The following is a 23433-nucleotide window of genomic DNA, read 5'->3' on the forward strand; positions in this document are numbered from 1 at the left end:
CAACTGCCTATCATTATATTGGTAATGGCATCATTTCAATATTATTAGCAAACAACGAATCTTTAGATATTTGTTTCTTTCAACCCAGCCTCCTCCTCCTCCTCTCCCTTCCTGCCCTACCCTCTTCTTTTTCTCCTGCTGCCCAGCTCCTCGCCTCCCTTCACTTGCTTGTTTCCACTTCCAGGTACAGCATGTGACTCTGGAGGCCACTGCTGAACATGGCTGGGGATGCTGCCTCTGCCCCACATTATCTCCTCAGAAAGACAAAAATCAAAAGTATGGTTCAGTATTCCCACACAACCAAAACAGAAAATATTTTACTCACAACCAATCGAAAACCTACCATGTAGAAGCAGACTCTGAGATTTCCATTAAACATTTCTTGCAAGAGTCTCACACTATTTATTCTTCACAGCAATCCTGTGAAGTATCCTAGGCTCAGAAAGTGACTGACCACATGTGGATTTGAACCCAGATCCACCCAGCTGTAGTCCAACGATCTGGCTCTTGAACTTAATACATGAGGGTTAAGTGTGGTACAAGGTGCTCAGCCCAAGCAATAGGACTTTTGACACATTTACACCAAGGTTTTAAAAACAAATAACACACTTTTAAATAAGACTTAACATTTTCAACGTTTCCTAATCATCGCCCTGTACAAAACCTCCACAAACACACACAAAGGGTATCTGACTTCTTTCTGATGCTGTTTTAAAGAATCAAGAGGGACTGATTCCTATTTCAAAACATTCACTTCCACATGCCAAGGGTACCCAACCCAGTTCTAGGATGCTGGATATTGTTTGGGGCTACTCTGAACTTTGGATCTGAATTAATTAATTCAGCATCTCCCAATGGTGAGACCCTGAAAAGCTCACAGCAGCCTGAGCCCTCAACACCTGGACAATAAAAAAGAGCCTTCTCAGAACTAACTATAGGAATGTTTCATCCTTGTGTGGATTCACTGAGAACATGAAGACATGACCTCTGCCTCAAGCTCTTGCCACATACTGAGCATTCCTGTCATTTCTTCCCATGTGGATTCCTCAGTGCTTAAGGAGGACAGAGCTGGTCTTGAATCTCCTCCACACTCTCAGAGCACATCTTTGTTTTCTTCCCTTTGAGATTTATTTGAGGCTGCAATCATTGGTGAAGCTCTTTCCACAGTCCAAGCATTTATACTGTTCTCCCATGTTTGTTTCTATGGTTATGGTAAAGTTTTTGTGCAGATGCAAGCCCTTTCTAAGAGTGTTTATGGTTTCACCTCTGTGGACTCTACTGTTGCCGTTAATGTATGAAATCTGAGATGGGCTCTGGTCAGAGGCTTAGCAGCTATGAGGTTTCTCCTCATGTGGGTTCTTTGATGCTGCTGAAGGCAGAATCTATGAGAAAAACTCTTCGGACACTCTGAACATTCAAAAGGCTTCTCACCTGTGTGGATTCTTTGATGCTGTAGAAGATGGCCACTCTGATTAAATTTCTTTCCACACTCTGAGCATTCAAAAGGTTTTTCCCCTGTGTGTATTCTTTGATGTCGCTGAAGATGGAAACGCCATTTAAAGCTCTTTCCACACTCAGAGCATTCAAATGGTTTCTCACCTGTGTGGGTCCTTTCATGTCGCTGAAGATAGCAACTCCTGTTGAATTTCTTTCCACACTGTGAGCATTGAAAAGGTTTTTCACCAGTGTGGATTCTTAGATGCTCTTGAAGATGGAAACTCTGACTGAATTTTTCCCCACAATCTGAGCAATCAAAAGATTTTCCCCCAGTATGGGTTCTTTGATGCTGCTGGAGATGGAAACTTTGACTGAATTTCTTTCCACATTCTAAACATGCAAAATGTTTCTCTCGGGTAGATTCTTTGATGTTCTTGAGGATGGAAACTCTGACTGAATTTCTTTCTATGCTTGGAGCATTCAAAGGTTTCTCCCCTGTGTGGGTTCTTTGATGCCGCTGAAGATTGCAACTCTGTTTGAATCTTTTTCCACACTCTAAGCATTCAAACGGTTTTTTCCCTGTGTGAGTTCTTTGATGCCGCTGAAGACTGCCACCCCAGTTGAATCTCCTTCCACACTCTGAACATTCAAAAGGTTTCTCACCTGTGTGGATTCTTTGATGCCGTTGAAGAGCAAAACTCTGAATGAATCTCTTTCCACACTCTGAACATTCAAAAGGTTTTTCACCGGTATGAATTCTTTGATGTCGCTGAAGAGCAAAATTCCAGTTAAAGCTTTTTCCACACTCTGAACATTCAAATGGTTTCTCCCCTGTGTGGGTTCTTTGATGCCTTTGAAGATGGCAACTCTGGATGAATCGCTTTCCACACACTGAGCATTCAAAAGGTTTTTCCCCAGTGTGGGTTCTTCGATGCCGTTGAAGATTGCAACGCTGGATGAATCTCTTTCCACAATTTGAGCATTCAAAATGCTTCTCCCCTGTGTGAGTTCTTAGATGCTGTTGAAGATTGAAACTCCTGCTGAATTTCTTTCCACAGTCTGAGCATTCAAAAAGTTTTTCCCCAGTGTGGATTCTTTCATGCCACTGAAGATCACAACCATGCATGAATTTCTTTCTACACTGTGAGCATTCAAAAGGTTTCTCACATATGTGGATTCTTTGATGCCGTTGAAGACTGACACGCCACTTGAAACTCTTTCCACACTCTGAGCATGCAAAAGGTTTCTCCCCAGTGTGGATTCTTTGATGCCGTTGAAGGTTAACACTCCAGTTAAAACTTTTTCCACATTCTAAGCATTTAAAAGGTTTCTCACCTGTGTGGGTTCTTTGATGCTGTAGAAGATGGCAACTCTGATTGAATTTCTTTCCACACTCTGAACATTCGAAAGGTTTCTCCCCTGTGTGGGTTCTTAGATGCTGTTGAAGATTGCCACTCTGACTAAATTTCTTTCCACACTCTGAGCATTCAAATGGTTTCTCCCCTGTGTGGGTTCTTTGGTGCACAAGGAGCTGAGATTTGGATCTGAAGCACTGTCCACACTGAAAGCATTTATATGACTTCATTCTATTATGCTTTGGAAAATGTACACTACCTTTTCTTTCATCAGAGAATCTCCTTATGTTTCTTGAGCCGGTAAATGGCTCCTCTTCTGAATGAATCCTTTGGTGGTGAATAAGGTTTGCTTTATGGGAGAAGTTCCTGCTACAGGATGAGCAGCTATACCGTTTCCCTATTGTGTGGATTCTTTGATGTCTAAGAAGCTCTGGTCTACAACTGAAGCTCTTTCCACACCACAAACATTTAGGGATATTCTTTCCATTGTGTTTTTGCAAATGGCTATTATATTGAGTTTGATCTGAGAATTCCAATTCACACTTCAAGCATTTGTACAGTTTCTCTGCCAAATGAATTATTTCATGGAAATCCTGTCCTTGGCAAACAGTGGGTTGATCCATCATCTGAACCAGGTGGATTCCTCTCTGCTTCTTGGGTCTGCCTTGATTCCTGAAGCTTCCTTTCAAGTCTGCACATTTGGTTTTGCGCAATGGTGACTCATGCAGTTCCTCATCTTCCTGATTCTCCTGATCACCCCCTGTGGGAATAAAGAGAGAGACCCAGTTAGCACCCATGCAAGGCCGTCTGACCTGCTCTTGACATTCTTCCCACACAGAGCATATTTTACTGGTTCTTTCTGGGGGTACATTGCAGTGTCCATTAACTTGCACTTTTAATGTACATTAAAGCTGAATCAAGGACTTTACACAGCTCCTCACCTGAGTGAATCCTTTGGTGTAAAATAAGGGCTGTTTGACAACTGAAGCTCTTTCCACACTCAGAGCAGTTATATGGTTTCTCTCCTGAGGGAATTTGTTCCTGGGAAACAATGTTCATTTTCTGAACAAAGATTTTTCCAAAAGCCACCCTTTCATTTTCTTTTTCCCTGCACTGGATTCTCTGATTAGAACAGGGGCCTTTGTTCCCTTTGTTTTCAGTTCGACTTTCTTCTTGGACTGGGATTTCATGGAAAGGAATGAGTTTATTTCTCTTCTCTTCGGTGTTATTTCCCTCCTTCCTCCTGATTCCGTCTGGCTCCCTCAAGTTCCCTTCAGAGTCTTCCTCCTCAGTGTTTTCCAATAATCCCTGTAATTCTCCAGCCATTTTGCCCAAGCTTCCTGCTGGGATAAAGAGGGAGATCCAGTCAGCAGCCATACAAGAAACCAAATCCAAAAGGTCATGCCAGTTTCCTAGACAGTATTTTGATTCTTCCCTCAGAACCTCCTTCAACCCCATATTAAGGAGCTCAACACACACACCTTCCTCCTGGCCTGGCCCTTCAATGGAGCCAGTTCTATCTTCTGCCTTTCCCTTCTCTCCCCCAAAATCCCCATAAATATTTTAAGGACAAAAGAGTCTAAAGATGTGTTTCTTGATGAGGGGTCATTAAAAAAAAGAGGTGCCAGAGCTCATTAGCACAACTCATTTGCATATGCCACACACCCCTGACATCACTAGAAGGTGCACTAAATTATAGTAGCTCAGCATCTACCTTAGAATGCTTCTTGAATATAACTGTCATTAAAAAAAACCCCTTATTCCCATCATACATTTTAGATTACTTTCTCCTATGTGGCCACAGTGATTTCCATCTGTCTGCTTTATATGTTTTGGTTATTTTCCCATTTTTGTGGAGGAAAATATTAGAAAGTTTGTCAAATTTTAAAGTTCAGCCAAATTCTCACAGGGGTTTTGAACAATGGAGCCCAGAAGCAAGGCTTTTGGGGGAGGGGGTAAGAAAGTAAGAAATCACAATAAAATGTAGAGGTTCCGGAGCTCTGCTCCTGTGAGCTCGTGCCCAAAATGAGGCCTGTAAATCTCAATATTTCATATTTGACTCAGTGTGTACATGAACACATATGAACATGCCTTATATGGACTCAAACCATTGGCCCATCAAGGTCAGTACTGTCTATTCAGAATGGCAACAAGAAGATAAAAAGGCCACACCAGCAACAAGATAAAAAATAAGGCCAATGCCAATGGTACAAATTCAGCTAAAAATATATTTTATTACTTAGTTAAAATCTCCAAAAAAAAATTCTCTACATGTTTTGCCAATGGACTTCATCAGGGAAATCTGTAGTAGATAATATATAAAATTACAGCATTGGGTTTATATAAATAATGGCATATTAAACCTGTAAAAATGAAAGGCTGCTATGGAAAAAAGAAGCAAATTGGATTGTTAGACTCCAAACACTGGCACCTAAAGGGTTGAACTTGTCTTTAGAATTCTGTCAGCTTCTGTAAAAAAAATTGAGAGACTGCATCAACTAGGCACCGGAGTTTTTCCAGTGACAATTTGCTACTGATCTTGTATTCCTTTTGAAGAATTACTGCAAGACAAACAGGTTTGTAGCATTCATTTAGGTACAGAAAAAGATTCTTTTAATTCTCAGCCAAAACCTGTTGAGTGCTGGATAGCTTTATTTTATCCCTGTAGTAGTTACAGGGAGTTTTTTTCCTTGTGCAAAATCTCAAGGACAGAATAAGCTCTAGATTGACATTACTGACATTTTTCGAATGTGATTGACATTACTGACGCTTTACAACCTGGATTTTAACCTTAATATGGTATTTTATTTATTTGTAAAATTTATACTATATAAATATAATTATATTTTTATAAAATTGTAACTATCGTTATTTATGTAAACCCAATGGTGTAAACACAACTTTTTTGGTAGAGAAAGGCCAGCAGGAACTCATTTGCATACTAGGCCACACCCCCTGAAATCACCATTTTTCCACATAGTGCTTTTTTGTAGAAAAAGCCCAGCAAGGACTCATTTGCATATTAGCCCACACACCCCTGACACCAAGCCAGCTGCAAGTGCGTTCCTGAGTGCTCCTGCTCAAAAAAAGCCCTGGTGTATCATATATATTATATATTAGGATTCTCCCAACGAAGCCTGTTGGGAGAAGCGCGTAGGGAATTTGGGGGGATTTTAAAACTGAGTAATAAAATATATTTTTACCTGATTTTGAACTATTGGCCTTGGCCTTATTTTTTATCCAGTCTAGCAGCAGTTCTCCAGGGTCTCAAGTAGAGGTCTTTCACATTACCTATTGCCTAGTCTTTTCAACTGGAGATGCTGGGGATTGGGACCTGGGCTGGGACCTTCTGCAAGCAGATCAGGGGCTCTTCCACTGAGCCACAGCCCCTCCCCTTTTGATTTTCTGTTAAGTACAAAAACCCACTGTAAATCCTGAGAGTTTTGTTTCTCCTTAGCTTGCAGAAATGTCGGCCATGGGGTGACATGATAGATAGAGGTTTACAAGATTATGCATGGGATAGAGAAGGTAGAGAAAGAAGTACTTTTCTCCCTTTCTCACAATATGAGAATTCGTGCACATTCAATGAAATTGCTGAGCAGTCGGGTTAGAACTGATAAAAGGAAGTGCTTCTTCACCCAAAGAATGATTAAACCGTGGAATTCACTGCCACAGGAGGTGGCGGCGGCTACAAGCATAGATAGCTTCAAGAGGGGATTGGAGCAGAGGTCCATTAGTGGCTATTAGCCACAGCGTATTGTTGGATCTCCCTGTCTGGGGCAATGATGCTCTGTATTCTTGGTGCTGGTGGGGGGACGGGCAGAGTGGGAGGGCTTCTAGCCCCATTGGTGGATCTCCTGATGGCACTTGGGTTTTTTGGCTGCTGTGTGACACAGAGTGTTGGACTGGATGAGCCATTAGCCTGATCCAACATGGCTTCTCTTATGTTCTTATGTAACACGGGGCATGAGTTGATGATAGGGCTGCCAACCCCCCTGGTCTGGGCAGGGAATCTCCTGCCCAGGAGGTTCTCAACCCGCCGGCCCACATTGCGCTGGTGGAGGGAACTTCCCCCCGCATCGCTGGCGCGATGATGTCACCTGGAAGCGAAGTCATCAAAATGGCGGTGCCCGTGCAGGGCCGCACTAGGCATTAACAGGAAAACTCTGGTTTTCCCAGATGCTCTAGCCATTTGGGCGGTAAAAACTCTATGGTAGGTATTGCACCAGAGTTTTCCCTCCCAAATGGCTAGAGCGTCCAGGAAAACCATAGAGTTTTCCAGGAAATGCCAAGAGCAGCCCTGCATGGGCTCCACCATTTTGATGATGTCACTTCCAGGTGTCATTTTGGCGCACGGTGTGCACACAACTGTCCCCCACTGGGGGATGAAGAGGACTTGGCAACCCTAGCTGGTGAACAACAGGGGAAGAGCTGTGTCAAACAAATCAAACAGTCTAAAGAGAAACACCCTGGAGGGGCCAAAAAACTGGCACAGCCCAAAGGCTTTTAGGTGAGCCTGTACGAAAGAGTTCACCAAGGTTCTTCTTAAGTCACCAGCCTCTTTCCAGAGAAGATCAAGCCCTCTAAAGAATCAAAAGGCAGGGAAGCAAACAATGAAAGGAGAGGAGCCACTTCTGAGCAGAGTTGAGAAGAAAATTCCAAGACTCCCTGATCACAGGCCCCTGAAGCCCTCCCCCTCTCCTTACCCAGCAGGCTGACCTCTCTGTCCTCCTCTTCCTTAACGTTCATGGAGGGATGCCTCCATTCGCTCTCACACAGATCCCGGTCTGCCTTGGAGATGCTTCCAGCTGCCTCCTTCAAGGGTACCTGCAACACCAGAAAGGGACCTTTTCAGAGCAGAGAAATAAAGATTTTTTTTGGGGGGGGAGCATAGGCAAGGGATATTTTCCCCAGTCTCAGCTTAGCAGTTTTATTTGTTTGTAAAACAGAGAAAGCAGGACAGAATTTCATTAAGGAATAGGGTTGCCAAGTCCAATTCAAGAAATCTCTGGGGACTTTGGGGGTGGAGCCAGGAGACACTGGGGTGGAGTGAGGAGCAAGGGTGTGATAAGCATCACTGTACCCCAACGGGAGTTTTGACCATCGCATTTCAAGGGACAGCACACCTTTTAAATGTCTTCCTTCCCTCCACCCTCCCCTTCTCTGATTTCACCTCAGAGGCGGAGCGGGCGATGCCGCTGCGCAGCTGCCACCTCTTCTCCGCTTCACCGTAACTGCTCCTCCGAGATGGGCTCAGGCTGAGCCCATCTCGGAGGAGCAGCTACGGTGAAGCGGAGAAGAGGCGGCAGCACAGCGGCGTCGCCCGCTCCGCCTCTGAGGTGAAATCAGAGAAGGGGAGGGTGGAGGCAGGCCAGGAGCGTGGCGAGCCGCGAGTCTGGGTCCTAAAAGGACCCAGATTCGCGGCTCACCACGCTCCTGGCCTGCCTCCACCCTCCCCTTCTCTGATTTTACCTCAGAGGCGGAGCGGAGCGGGCGATGCTGCTGCGCTGCCGCTGCCTCTTCTCCGGTTCACCTTAGCTGCTCCTCCGAGATGGGGCGGCTCACCACGCTCCTTGGCGCCGTTCCCCCTCCCCCCGCTTCTGTTTTTTTGGAGAGCGGGGGAAGAGGCTGTAAATCCTGGGGTCCCCCGCCAGGGTGGGAGGGTTGGGAAGCCTATTAAGGAATATTGAAAACTTTGAGTGCCATTATACAGAATACTGGTTGGGAAGTGAAATGCGCAAAAAATACACTATTACCAAGAAGGCCCATAACATAGTGAACTGTATGGGAGGATGGGATGAGAGGAGGTCTTCAGGACTCTCCAGGCCATACTGGTCACCAGGGGTCTTTTTGTAGAAAAATAGTTGTTGGAGCTCATTAGCATAACTCATCAGCATATGCCACCCCCCAACCAAAAGCAACCTGATGCAAGAAAGGAGAGCCCCGGGCGAGCGAGGCCTGCTTGGGCTGGCTGGAGATCCAGCCCAAGCAGGCCTCACTCTCCTGGGTCTCCACCCCCAGTCAAAAGGCCAGCAAGCCACCCGCCACCCAAAATCACATAAGAAGTGGAGAAAGGGTGGCATGGGCTTCTCCAGGGGTTAATGAGGGCTGCTGGGGGTGTGGCAAAGCCGCTGGTGGCTGGCTGGCTGCCCGTTCTCGTAATCTGGGGATTGTTATGCAAGTGCACCTACTATTCAATGGACAAGGTAGGTGGGGAGGAAGAGGCGGAACCCTCAGAAAGGTTCAAGAGTTGTGCTCCTGTGAGCTCCTGCTGAATCTGAGGCCTGCCAGTCACCCATGGAGAAGACAAGGAAGCAGGAAACTCAGGCTCCCCAAGGCCTGCTTGAACCCCAAGACCTGCTCTTTCAGGGGGAGGGTGACCCCATCAATATGGGCCCATCCTCTGGTTCCCAGGTTAAAAAAAAATTCCTCCCCACCCAAAAACTCTGGCTTCAGCTTCCAGGGAAATAGAACAACAGACCTTTCCATCACACCCTGGCATTCCCCTTCTCCCTCCTGAGGTACACAAAGACCTCAACCCCTACTCCACCCCAGGCCCTCCCCCACTCATGACCCACACAGCAGAAGGGCCTCACTTGCTTCTCCTGCCTCGAGATGAACTCCTCGGCCAGGGCCACTGCCTGGGAGCAACTTTCAGGGCCACTTTCCCTCACCCAGCTCTGGATCTCTGGAGGCAAGATGCTCAGCAGCTGCTCCAGGATCAAGAGCTCCAGGATCTCCTCCTTGCTGTGATTCTCCACTCTCAGCCACCCACAGCACATTTCCCGCAGTTGGGTGTAAGCCTTTCTGGGACCCTTGGCCTCTTGGTAGCAAAAACGCCTGAACTGCTGACGCTGCTTCTCCTGGTTCAGGACATCTCCTCGCAAGATGGCTGCCTTTACCTTCCCATAATCCTCTTTGTCTCTGGTATCTAGGCTGTTAAAGGCCTTTGCAGCTTCTCCACTGAGGGCTGGCAGGAGTTGGGTTACCCACTCTTCTCTTGGCCACCAACAGGCTTCGGCCACTTGCTCAAAGGCAGCCAGAAAGGCCTTGGCATCCTCCCAGGTTGAAGGTTTCTCTGGCAAGGGGGGGACTCCCCATCCAGAATGAGGTGCCTCCAGCATCTTGAGGAATTCCTGCCACTGGGATTCCCACTGCTGGAGGGAAAGTGATCCTTCCCCTGCAGGCTGATTCATTGGATGTCCTGTTCTCTTTTGCAGGGTTTCCCCAATACTCCCAGCCTGGAGGATATGAGGATCTATTCCTCTCCTGCCTGATAATTCCTCTATTTTTTTACCAGTGGGAGTCTCTTTCTCCATTTTTTGCTCTGAATGATCACTCGGTATCAGTGCTGCAGAGCTAGAATATGTTATCCTCCTCCACAATGAGCTTCCCTCTGTAGAAAATATGGATACAGGAAAGAGAAGAGTCACTTAGTCACTCAATTTCTGGTGTAATGTCTTCCACATGAGTCTCCTGCCTAGATACAGAAATTGCCAGTGTAATGTCATATGCCTACTGGTGTACTAAATGCATACATTAAAATTCTAACTGCAGGACTTTTGATTTCTCTCTTGTCACAGAAAAGACCTTCTTAAAAAATTCCTTTCTTACAGTTTGTGAAATGTCAGGAAGGCAGTTCTGCCAGAGAGGAGATGCTGGAGAGAAAGTGTAAGTTTCTCCATCTTCAGGTTAGCATCTTCAAAGAGCTCTGTTCCAAATAGCAAATTAGAAACAATCCATAGGGTTATAGTGACCACAATTACTAATATTTCATGCACTATACTCCCAAATTTATAGGCGAAATACAACACACACATACATTAGATTATGGAACACTCTCAAAAATGTCTCAGTGCACTAAAAGTTCACAATACAAAGCAGAGTCCCATTGTCACAGGAGGTCGACTTCATATCCTGCTTCAAAGGCCTTGAGCCGTTTCTGAGCAGTTGCCTATTCGGAAAGAGATAAGACTTTGATGTCAGTTGTAAATGTACTATACAAAGGATTTCTTAGAAAAATTGAAGGAGGAAGGATTTGAAGTTCTCTTTCATCTGGATTGTGCTTTAAATTACTGGAATAGTTTCTGTGGAAAAAGGATTGTGGAGTGTACCTTGCTGGAAGGAACTTCGAAGCAGGATATGAAGTCGACCTCCTGTGACAATGGGACTCTGCTTTGTATTGTGAACTTTTAGTGCACTGAGACATTTTTGAGAGTGTTCCATAATCTAACGTATATGTGTGTTGTATTTCACCTATAAATTTGGGAGTATAGTGCATGAAATATTAGTAATTGTGGTCACTATTACCCTCTGGGTTGTTTCTAATTTGCAATCTAGAGTGACCTCTCTCTGTCTCTTTTATCCAAATAGCAGACCTGGCAGAGAGGAGTCGTGCCTTGTGGCAGAGCACCTGCTTTGCAAGCAGAAGGGCCGTGGATCAATCACCAGCATCTCCAGTGAAAGGGATCAGTAGGAAGTGATGTGAAGGCCTTTGCCTGAGACCCTGGAAAGCTTAGTCAAACTAGACAAGACCGAGAGCCAGTTTGGTGTAGTGGTTAAGTGCATGGACTCTTATCTGGGAGAACCGGGTTTGATTCCCCACTCCTCCACTTGCACCTGCTGGAATGGCCTTGGGTCAGCCATAGCTCTGGCAGAGGTTGTCCCCGAAAGGGCAGCTGCTGTGAGAGCCCTTTCAGCCTCACCCACCAGTCACAGGGTGTCTGTTGTGGGGGAGGAAGATAAAGGAGATTGTGAGCCACTCTCTGAGATTCAGGGTATAGGGTGGGATATAAATCCAATATCATCAACAGTAAACTCCCCCAGAAGGCATATTCATGTATACACCATAATGGGATTGGCTGCCCTGCAGAATGAGTTGCCAGGCCATGGAGGGCTTTTCTCTTGGTGACCAACCCCTTGAACAGAACCTGAGAACTGCTGGGGAGCTGTTGAAGCAATTACTAAAGAAGGTCAACTCTGCTGAACTCCTGATAGTAACTGAGTTATAGTGTTCTGTATTGCCTGAAGTTTCCAAACTGTGTTCAAGGCTGCCTCCTGTGGAGTACAGCCCAGTAGTCTTAACCTTTTCTAGAGTCTCTCCTAGCTATACTATTTGGTTGGTTTGGGAGCAGATGCCAAAGGCAGAACTGGGGTTCTCCTCTATGCCAAGGATGGGCTATACTACTGAGCTCCAGCATCCCATTCAAGTGCCTTCATATGTTTTGCCCTGTCTGTCAAGTCTGAGGATCCCAAAGATATTGAATTTATATCCCGCCCTGTACTCTGAGTCTCAGAGTGGTCACAAATCTCCTTTACCTCCTCCACAACAGACACCCTGTGAGGTAGGTAGGGCTGAGAGAACTCTTTACAGCAGCTGCCCTTTCAAGGATAACTCCTACAAGGATAACTCTTATGTTCTTATAAGGGTGATTTACATGTGAAATTCACTGCCACAGGAGGTGATGGCGGCTACTAGCCAGCTTTAAGAGGGGATTGGATAAAAATATGGAGCAGAGGTCCATCAGTGGCTATTAGCCACAGTATGTATGTATGTATGTATATATATATGTGTGTGTGTGTGTGTGTGTGTGTGAATATATGTATGTGTGTACACACACACATATATTGGCCACTGTGTGACACAGAGTGTTGGACTGGATGGGCCATTGGCCTGATCCAACATGGCTTCTCTTATGTTCTTACAAGAGCTATGGCTGACCCAATTCCATTCCAGCAGCTGCAAGTGGAGGAGTGGGGAATCAAACCCAGAGCTACCAGTTAAGAGTCTGCATAGTTAACCACACCAAACTGGCTTTGTTTTTGTTTTTTAAAAGCCCAGCATATTAGGCTTTTTGCATTTGCATATTAGGCCACACACCCTTACATCACCGTTGTTTCACATAGGGCTTTTTATAGAAAAAGCCCAGCATGAACTCATTTGCATATTAGACCACACACCCAACATCAAGCCAACCAGAGCTACGTACCTGTGCATTCCTTCTGGGAAAAAACCCCAGTTTATAAGGAAAAATAACTTGGGTTTTTTTGTGTCATACAGCAGGGGACCAGGAAAGGCCTTCTACTGGCTGCCACCACTCTGGTAAGGGTCTGTATGGAAGGGCCCAGAGCAACCACCCAATTACTGTATTTTCCCTGTTAATAAGTACTTTTTAACTGTGACTGAAGAGACATGAGGATCCAGGCAGTTTAACAATAGCAACAGATTTATTATAAGTGCTCAAAACAATATGTGGGTTATAAAACTTTTTAGTCCTACTGTGAATAAACAAACATAGTAAAGGTTGCTACAAAGAAATAAACAGCCCTGACACAACTAACCAGGCATTCCCTTTTTTTTAACTTCAAACCAACTCAACCTCCAGAGAGAACCACATTCTGTCTGCAGCCTCTCCAGAGAAAACACCCCTATCTGCACCTTTTTATGCTTTCCTCCCAAGCCCCACCCGTTCTAGGCTAGTTTTCCCTCCAAAAACTGTGCCACCCAATCAGAGGGACAGAAGGGATCCTGGGAGATGTATACCCACTAGCAATTCCTAGGCAGGCTTCTCTGAAGCCTGTGGCCACAGTAGGCCTAGTATCATGACATTATGGCCCTGTTTGGACACATCAGATGTCGCTGCTGTTTTCTTCTGGATTTAAAGTGGCTGATCAGACAGCAACATCTGCCTCCCGGTATTAACTCGTGGTAGCTCTCCCCAATCCTTCTGGGAACCGGATTATTTTGTTACCTGCTCCTTTGCGGTGTTTTCTGAGTTCTCCGGTTTCACCTCGTAGTTTTCTCCATCTGGATAGTTCTGCTGTGATATTAACCAACTTCCGGATGTCTGAAGGCTGTCCCAGAGCAAAAGGAGCTTCAGACATCTCGTTTATGGCCGCCATTTTTTTTTTACTACTTTGCGATATGCGCATAACCACATAACCATGTTTTAACATATGTGCGTGCGCATAATGCGCACAATAGTGGAAAGGGAAAAAGAACTGCATGGTGCCGTCGTGTGGACGGCAGAAGACATTTTCACCGGGAGTGATTCGAATTGCAGTATGGCAATCTGATCAATAATATCTGGAACAAAGATATTCGGAACAGAACCGGGTCAGTTTAACACGGACTCAACACGCTGTGAGTGTTTTGTTTTACTCCAGAAAGGAGAAGATGATATGTGCAGGGCTTTTTTGGAGCAGAAATGCACAGGAACGCAGTTCCAGCTGGCTTGGCGTTAGGAGGTGTGACCTAATATGCAAATGAGTTCCTGCTGGGCTTTTTCTTAAAAAAACCCCCCCTGTGTGAAACAATGGTGGTGTCAGGGTGTGTGGCCTAGTATGCAAATAAGTTTCTGCTGGGTTTTTTCTTCAAACCCCCCCCCCCCCCCCCCCCCCCGGAATATGTGGCTTTCTTTCCAGCCCACTTTCTAGTCTCTAGGGTCTCAGGCAGAGATTTTCACATTACTTATGGCCTAGTCCTTTTCATTGGAGATGCCAGCCCCTGCCCTTTTAATGTTCTGTGACTGATGGTTCAGTTAAAAAAGCCTGTCATAAAATCCAGAGAGTTTTGTGATGGGTGTGATGCAGGGAATAAGTTGGTTTGCAGCCTCTGAATGGTAGGGGGAAAGCCTTGTCAAACAAACCTAAAAGTCCAAACGGGACTACCCTGGTTTCTATAGAGGAAGAGCACAAAAAATGGAAGGCGCAAAGGAGTCTTTGTGGCTCCTGTAGGAAAGAGCCAATGGGACTTGGGCTTCAACCAGCTTCAAGGAGCTGGGCTCCTCTCAAGTTACTAGCGACTCTCTCAAGAACATCAAGTCCTTTGGGGAATCAAATGAGCTCACTGATGGGCTCAGCCCTGGAAGCAGCTTCCAAAGACTCCCCAGTCTCAGGCCCCAGAAGGCCTCCCTCCCTCCTTACCCAGCAGGCTGGCCTCACCATCATCCTCTTCCTCAACACCCACTGTGGGATGCCTCTGTTCACTCTCAGATGGATCCAGGCCTGCCTCAGAGACTTTCTCAGCCATCTCCTGTGAGGGTACCTACAACAGCAGAGAGGGACCCTTTCAGAGCACATCAACAAAGATGGACGGGAGGCATATGGAAGGTGTGTTGATAAAGAATTCCATCCCTCTGAAAAACTCTGGATTCAGCTCCCAGGGAAAGAAAGCAACCAACCTTTCCACCACATCCTAGCACTCCTCTGTGATCAGATCTCAGCCCCAGCTCTACCCCAGGCCCTACCACAGCCAGGACCCACACAGCAGAAGGGGCTCACCTGCCTCAAGAGGAACTCCTCGGTCAGGGCCACCACCTGGGAGCAGCTCTCAGGACCTCTTTCCCTCACTCGGCTCTGGATCTCCGGGGGCAGGATGCTCAGCAGTTGTTCTAGGACCAAGAGCTCCAGGATCTGCTCCTTGCTGTGATTCTCCACTCTCAGCCACCCACAGCACATTTCCCGCAGTTGGCTGTAAGCCCCCCGGGGCCCCTCAGCCTCCTGGTAGCAGAAATGCCTGAATTCTTCCCTGAGCTTCTCCCGGCTCAGGGCATCACCTCGCAAGATGGCTGCCTTCACCTTCCCATAATCTTCTCTGTTTCCAACACCCAGTCTTTCAAAGACCTTCTGAGCTTCTCCACTGAGGGCTGGCAGGAGTTGGGTCGCCCACTCTTCCTTCGGCCACTGACAAGCTTCGGCCACTTGCTCAAAAGTGGCCAGAAAGGCCTTGGCATCCCTCCAGGGTGAAGGTTTCTCTGGCAAGGGGGGCATTCCCCACAGAGAGTGAAGACCCTCCATTGTCCTGATGAAATCTTACCACTGGGCTTCCCACTGCTCGAGGGAAACGGAACTGTCCACTCCATGTGGACTCATCAGATCTCCTGGTCTCTTTTCCAAGATTCCCTTCATACTCCCAGCCTGGAGGCCTTGAGGGGTTTCTGCACTTCAATACCTCCCTTGAATTGGGGCATGTGGACTCTTTCTCCTCAATTTTCACCTCAGAACAATCCAACAGGAATGTACTGCAGAATAGAAATTTATATTATCGTTTTCCAGACTGGCCTTTTCCCTGGAGAAATGGGAAAGAAACCAAAGACACACTCAATTGCTCGTAGGGTGGTTCCCACATGATTTTCTCCTCCTATGGACAACTCGTATGCAAAACTGCATCACTTTCATGCGTCTACTACTGTGATTAATGTACAAAAACTAATTTAAAAGTTCAGAATTTTGATGGCTCCCCCCCAGAACTTTATCAGCCAGCTTTGCCTACACATTTATGTCATTCATTGGAAAGAGCTGTAAAATTGCCAAATCAGTGAACACCATCTAAGATGAAGTCCCTTGAAGCTGCCTTATCCTGATCCTACATTTTGGTTCACTGACTCTTTTATTTGCAGCACTTCAAGCCCACCTTTTTTGGTAAGACTCAGGACACATTACAAACCAACAGCAAACGGTTTTAAAAATGCCTGGAAAAATAACAGATCAACTAGATCTGACTTGTTCAGTCAATTGGCTTTTAATTTAATGTTTTCTAAAGATCCAGAGCGCCTTAGTTCCCTCAACAACTTACTTGTAAAATATTCCATCCTTGATGACCTTCTTGCTGTCTCAGTAGACAATCGACATCTCAGAGATTGGGTATTTGTGCGATGCCATGTTTGACAGACAATTAATTTTAAGATGTCAGTCAGCACTCTGGTTTAAACTATTTAAGATTGATCACTCTAGGTCTCCCTACCTGGTTAATATAGCTAACCACAACCTCAGAGTTGCCTTCACATCCTTGCGCTTTGAAACAATGCCTATGGCAGTGCTCTCTGGCCATTACAGTAAAATCCCTAAGGAATAACGTCTTTGTATCTGTGGCATTTCTGTGAGTGAGGATTTACCTCGTTACATTCTTAATTGTCCATTGTATGCTCAACCCAGGGTAAAAATTCTCTCCGGGATATTAACTAATCTACATGCCTATTCAGATCCTGAGAAGACTGTATTTCTGTTAGCTGATGTTGATGCCAATATATCGGGCCAAAGCTGTTTGCACAGGTGCCAGTTAACTATTGATTTTGTGGTTATTTTGTGACTGTAATTTTTGTTCTTATTTTGTGGTGTATTTTGTTCGGTTTGTTTTATGGTTATATGATATTTTTTTTCAAATTGTATTCCACCTGTATATTTTATTTCTATGAATTTTTTTGATATTTTTGTTTGTAATAGCCTATGGCTGAACACAAATAAACTTTGTGGTTTTAAAACTGACCAATCATTTATTACTCAACATGAAAATCACAACAGTATTCCCTCTTAATGGAAAAAAAAAGGTTAGAATCCAGTGGTACCTTTAAGATCAACGAAGTTTTATTCTGGGTATAAATTTTTGTTTGCACACACCCCTTTCTGGAGCCAACACAGAGAATGCTCTGCCTGGGCAGCCAGCTACCTGGCAGATGGCCAATTCAACATGTCTGCCTGAGACGGACACAGCTGTCCCCCCTGCGCACACATACTCCTTCAGGTAATGAAAATGTCTTCCAGAAAAGCTGCTTTCTTGTCTGAGAAATGATTTCTGTGGGAGACATTGGCAGGCAGGCTCGTTCACCCTCCTGACCTTTTCCCACAAGCAAATTCTCCATTTTTGGATTCTCTTATACTGACCGTGGGTGTTTCCTGATCCTACAAATCAGGAAACAAAAAAAAGATTTGGGGGCCTGGATGCCTTGGTGGTCCCATGGGAATCCCATGCCATACAACACCCCTGTCCCCCATGCCCTGCCTGCCAAAGGAGAAGAAGAAGATATTGGATTTATATCCCATCCGCCCTTCTCCCTGAATCAGAGACTCAGAGCGGCTTACAATCTCCTGTATCTTCTCCCACCACAACAGACACCCCATGAGGTAGGTGGGGCTAAGAGAGCTCTTACAGCAGCTGCCCTTTCAAGGACAACTCCTATGAAAGCTATGGCTGACCCAAGGCCATTCCAGCAGGTGCAAGTGGAAGAGTGGGGAATCAAACCTGGTTCTCCCAGATAAGAGGCCACGCACTTAATCATAACACCAAACTGGCTCTCTGGAGGGTCCAGCTGTAGTCACACATACCCCTCCTACTCCAGAGGAGTCCCATTTGCCATAACAGAAAAAGAGTCCCTTCAGGAGAGCAGAGGCTGAATCCTCCCATCAGCCTCACCTTTTTGCTCCAGAGATTCAACGTGAGGATTAAATTTGCTTTCAGCTCCAGCCAGAAGTTCAGAAAGCAGAGACCCAAAGAGGGCAAGCAGGCACCCTCCTCTCTCTCAATCTGGGGGAAAAGGTGTCTCTGTTGTTGGAAAAGACAACATCTGGTGTATAAAGAAGGAGAGAAGAAGACCCTAAGGGGGGCAACAGGAAGGAAGACAATTAGGTAGGCTGTATTCAGATGGGTCATCGGGTTGGTCTGAAGCAACACAACAAAGTCTGAGTCCAGTGGCACCTATAAGATCAACAGAGTTTTATTCTGGGGATAAGCTTTCATGTGCATGCACACTTCTTCAGATAGGGAGGACAACACTGTGTCTCCGGTTAAGTGTCATTCCATGTCTTGTCTCCAGATTGCTACTCTTAGGGCAATTTCTTCGTTCTTCTCGGAAGCTCTATGCTCTATCTTCCGTCTGTCTCAGCTAAAGATGCAGCTGGGAACCTCTCTGTGTCTCTCATTCTTATCAAGTACATTGGTTCGTTAAAAAAACCCGTTTAGCTACTCTTTAATCCAGTTGTGCGCCCTTGCTGTGTTCATTACTCTGCCAAGGTTAAGGCCAGCTGCCCCTCCTCCTCCTGCCCCAGGGTTGCCAATCCCCAGGTGGTAGTAGGCAGGATCAGATCTACATTTTTTTCCGAGGGGGGGGCAAAATTAAAAAAATGGCACCCCCTTTTGGGGCATTCTGTCTTATGGTCCCATAGAATACAATGGACTCCATACCCAATTTGGTGCACCCCCCCCCCACTCCATCAGCACCCGAGACAAGCACCCCCTTCTGCCCCCCCCCCCCCATCCAGCCATGGTAGTAGGGGATCCCCTGGTTTGGAGGCCCTCCCTCACTTCAGGGTCATTAGGAAGTGTGTAGGGGGGAGGGAAATATCTGCTGGGCACTCCATTATTCCCTATGAAGGGTATAATGGAGGGCTGATCAGTGGGTATCTGAGGCTCTGGCGGGGGGAGACTGTTTTTTGAGGTAGATACACCAAATTTACAGCATAACATCCAGTGCCTCTCCTGAAAACTCCATGTTTCAAAAGATTGGACCAAGGACACCCAAAGAAGGTGTCCCTATCCCTTATTTCCAGTGGAGGGAAGGCATTTAAAAGATGTGCTGCCCCTTTAAATGTGATAGTCAGAACTCCCTTTGGAATTCAATGATGCTTGTCAAAACCTTGCTCCTGGCTCCACCCCCAATGTCTCTTGGCTCCACCCCCAAAGTCCCCAGATATTTCTTGAATGGGACCTGGCAACCCTATCCCACCCCCGCCCCTGCGAAGCCCTCTCCAACCATACAAGATCTGCCCTGAAAGCCGAATGCCTTCAAACGAAGGTAGCCAGGAGAAGCTGCAGCCCACTCTGCTACTGTTGCTATAGCAGATATTTCATCGGCATAGATCAGGAGAAGGGGGGAAATCTCTTCTTGGTCTGGAGTAAAAAAACGATCCCTCCAGCTGTTCTAGGGGGAGAATCCAGACTTGATAACCCTCCCCCGGAGCAGAGAAGGGACCAGCCTGACCTCGTCCTTCCCGGCCCTGCTCTGCAGGCGAGACCCACAGAGCCTCCCTTAAAGGGCTGCCCGGCCTGACAGGTCGTCTCCCTCTTTCCCCACCCCCCAGATCTTTACCCTTCCGGAGATCCCTGCTCCAGCCTCGATCCTCCAACTCTCCTGAAAGCCAAGCTGATGGATCCCCAAAGGAAGAGGACTTTAGGGTTTGCCTCTCCTCTTTCCCACATCTGGTCTAGGAACCGCAACTCTGTCGCTTCGTTAACCCGTTACTAGCCCTTGGACACCAAGCCAAAAAACACACATATTCTCCTGTTTAAAGAGACTACATGACAACAAAATAAGTTGTGTTTCTCCTTAGGCTTCTGCAGAGGAAAATCAGCCCTGTAATCCGGGGAGCACAAGGTCTGTTTGGGATGGGGCCAGGGCCGGATTAAACCCTGTGGAGGCCCTTAGGCAGTCGAAATCTTGCCCCCCCTCGCAAATTATCTCTGAGTTGGAGCACCTACCCCACTGTCTGCACCCCTAGGCAGACAAACTAGGGGGGTGGGCCTTGCCAGTTATCTCAGAGACAGAGCGCCTGCCCCACTGCAGCCAACCTCAAAAGCCCCTTTGACAAAGCTGTGGGGGCAGGGCTGGCTCTACATTTTTTTAAGCGGAGGCAAAAGTAAAAAATTGCGCCCCTTATATTTCCCCTTCATTTACATCAGGCAGTTTCATGTCTGTGTTCATGTGAAGCGTTGATTATAGTTGGCTGCCAGGCGGGGCCAGCCTTGATGGAGTCTATATTGCGTCTGCTGAACTGTCTGGAATGGCTAAAGCAGTACAGGGATGTCAAGCAGACCCTCACTCAGGGAAGAGCAGGAAAATAAAGTCAGGATTACTGGAGAGACCAGTGAGAGAGCCCCCTGCAGCAAAATGAATAAGGCTGGTCTCCTCCCCACAGCTGCTGCTGCCTTCCCACTGCCTCCCGCCACCTCCTCACAGGCTGCCGTCCCACTGCCTCCCCACGGCTGCCGCCGTCCTGCCACCTCCCTGCAGCTGCTGCGGCCTTCCTGCAGCTGCAGCCTCCTCCCTGCACCTGCCTCCGCCTTCCCGCAGCCACTGCCATCCCGCCACCTTCCCGCAGCCCCTGCTGCCTTCCTGCAGCCGCAGCTGCCTTCCCGCAGCCACCGCCTTCCCGCCACCTCCTCGCAGCTGCTGCTGCCTTCCCCACCGCCTTCCCACAGCAGCCACTGCCTTCTGCTGCCTCCCCACAGCTGATGTTGCCTTCCCGCAGCCGCCTTCCCGCAGCTGCTGCTGCCTTCCCACCACCATCTTCCACCACCTCCCCGCAGCTGCTGCTGCCTTCCTGCTGCTTTCATGCAGCAGCCACCTCCTTCCGCTGCCTCCCCGCAGTGCTGCTGCCTTCCCGCTGCCGCCTTCCCACCACCTCCCAACAGCTGCCTGTCTTCCCGCCGCCTTCTGCTGCCTCCCCACAGCTGCTGCTGCCTTCCCGCCAGCTCCCCACTGCTGCCTCTGTCTTCCCACTGCCTTCTGCAGCCTCCCCGCAGCTGCGGCTGCCTTCCCATTGCCTTCGTGCCACCGCCTTCTCTCCGCAGATGCTTGTCTTCCCGCCGCCTTCCTGCAGCTGCTGCCACCTTCCTGCAGCCACCGTCGCCTTCCCGCCACCTCCCCGCAGCTGCCTCTGTCTTCCTGCCACCTTCTGCCGCCTCCCTGCAGCTGCTGCTGTCTTTCCGCCGCCGCCGTCTTCCCGCGGCCGCCTTCTGCCTCCCCCGTGCCCCCAAACACGCTTCACCCTTAGTGCAGGGCCTGCCTCTGCTACTGAGAGAAAAAGAGAGAGAGAGGGAAACCAGTCTGACTCACAGAAACAAACAGGACTCTTTCTTGCTGAACTGACTGGAGGCTCTGGAGCAGCCATCCCAGAGAAGCACTGCACACAAAACCTGGAGGGAAACTTTGCTGGGCTTCTCAAGGCACTCCGGCACAACTTGGTCTTTCCGCTGTCTCTTTCCCTTCTCCCTCCCCAGGGAACGAAGGGAAGTTGTTGTCCCCCCCTCATTTGCACTTGATAGAAAGAGCAGAAGCAGCCAAAAGAGCAAAGGGAACTTTAAAAAAAATCTGTCCTCTGCTAGTGGCACAGCAAGCTGTGATGCAGAAGGAAGCAAGAGAAGGAAGCAGATGACAGCCAGTTGCTCGGGGGCCTGATAGGAGCCCTCTGGGGGCCTAATTCGGCCCCCGGGCCACATGTTTGACACCCCTGAGCTAGATGTCTCCCCAGGAACAGATGCCAGCGGAGTCCCATGGCCACATAGCTCCTTTTGCCCAGGATTAGAGGAAACTAAACGGGTGATGTGACTTATTGGCTTCAGGTGTTCTAGGAACACCTCACCTTGAAACCAGTTTCCTGAGGGCCTCATGGGACAACTGTGTGCTCCTGGGCCAGAAGTGGGTGAGCGAGAGAGCCTCTTCCTCATCTTCTCACTCCTGGGCCAGGCTTATCAGGGAAGGACAGTAGAAGGTAGGTCAACCTGGCAAGGGGGTTAGGGTTGTTGGTGGAAGCAAACTCTTCACTTCTTTCCTGGGATCAAATAAAAGATCTTTCATGATCTGGGGTGAGTTTTGTTCCCATTTACAGGAGGAAGAAATAAGATGTAAATAAAGGCAGAAAAACAGGATGATAGAGAAGCCTATGCAGTAAGAACAGGACTGTAGATACAGCAAACACTTGACTAGACCCCGATTCTGTTCCATTTCCACACAATCTCAGAACAGTCCTGCAGATACGCGGGTCCCAACCAATCAATGCTTCTTAGGTGATTACCAGAACCTTGAACTGAACTCGGTAACTGATTGGTAGTCAATGGAGTGTTTGCATAATGAGTGTGACTTGCAAGTTCCCCCTAGTTCCCAGTAGTGACCAATGGGAGTTTTAATTGTCTCTAAGGGCAGGCCCTTGTAGAGCGCATTACAGTAGTCTAGCCTTGAAATTATCTGGAAAACATTCATTAAACTGTGGAAACTATCAAACAATATTATGCTGGCAATGGCACCAATTCAGTTTTATTAATTTTAGCAATCAATTAATCTTCAGAGATAGTTAATGTTTAGAAGCAAACTAAATAAAGCACTGGGAAATTTCCTGCCCCACATCTCTGCTCTCAACCGTCTTGAAAGGTACTATTCCAAATCCTTGTTGAAGTCTTTGATATCCATGCACTTAGCAGGGTGTGGCTCTACTCAGCCATGTGCTCTAATTGTTCCCGCTCTGGTGTAAACCACAGAGCCATGGTCCTGTTTAGAGGGAGGTGAAGACAGAAGAGAGAAATCCCACCCAATGTCTTCCAGGCTTGAACAGCAGAAATATCATGGAGACTCTCCAGAACTCAAACTGTGGAGGACAAGATGAAGAAGATATTGGATTTATATCCCGCCCTCCACTCCGAAGAGTCTCAGAACGGCTCACAATCTCCTTTACCTTCCTCCCCCACAACAAACACCCTGTGAGGTGGGTGGGGCTGGAGAGGGCTCTCACAGCAGCTGCCCTTTCAAGGACAACCTCTGCCAGAGCAATGGCTGACCCAAGGCCATTCCAGCAGGTGCAAGTGGAGGAGTGGGGAATCAAACCCGGTTCTCCCAGATAAGAGTCTGCCCACTTAACCACTACACCAAACTGGCTTTCCCCAGATGGAGCCCTCTGGGACTCCGTGGCACATGGCAAATGTGTCCTCATTAGGCCCGTAGCTACAGTGGGGCCTGGAAGAGGCCAGGCACTCTGTTTTACCCCCCTCTCCTCTACAGGGCCCCTCCATTGGAGAGTGAAAGAGTGACAGCAAGAGAGTGAGCAAGAGAGAGAGAGAGAGCAACAGTGAGGGAGAGAGAGAGAGAGGCAAGAAAAA

The 23433-nt window shown here is 47.4% G+C and overlaps 2 protein-coding genes across 4 annotated transcripts in view; one reads left to right on the top strand and one right to left on the bottom strand.

Moving 5' to 3' along the window:
• The window catches only part of LOC132571165 (zinc finger protein ZFP2-like), a 475317-nt gene that overhangs the window by 305680 nt on the left and 146204 nt on the right, over nt 1-23433 (top strand). The gene's annotated exons all lie outside the window — the stretch shown is intronic.
• Nucleotides 379-4123, bottom strand: LOC132571157 (zinc finger protein 420-like). The gene is made up of 2 exons (XM_060237835.1): nt 3734-4123; nt 379-3552 (listed from the first exon to the last, which is right to left on the bottom strand). The coding sequence occupies exons 1-2, from the start codon at nt 4116-4118 to the stop codon at nt 1253-1255; spliced, it is 2685 nt and encodes an 894-aa protein (XP_060093818.1). The 5' UTR covers nt 4119-4123; the 3' UTR covers nt 379-1252.

Source organism: Heteronotia binoei, chromosome 5 (assembly GCF_032191835.1).
Source record: "Heteronotia binoei isolate CCM8104 ecotype False Entrance Well chromosome 5, APGP_CSIRO_Hbin_v1, whole genome shotgun sequence".
Lineage (NCBI taxonomy): Eukaryota > Metazoa > Chordata > Lepidosauria > Squamata > Gekkonidae > Heteronotia > Heteronotia binoei.

What these genes read in the sequence shown, in the direction of transcription:
- LOC132571157 (XM_060237835.1), bottom strand. Translation starts at nt 4,118, where the DNA reads ATGGCTGGAGAATTACAGGGATTATTGGAAAACACTGAGGAGGAAGAC. An exon ending in ACACCAAAGGATTCACTCAG is followed by an intron (nt 3,553 to 3,733) that starts GTGAGGAGCTGT and finishes TTATTCCCACAG; the next exon opens with GGGGTGATCAGGAGAATCAG.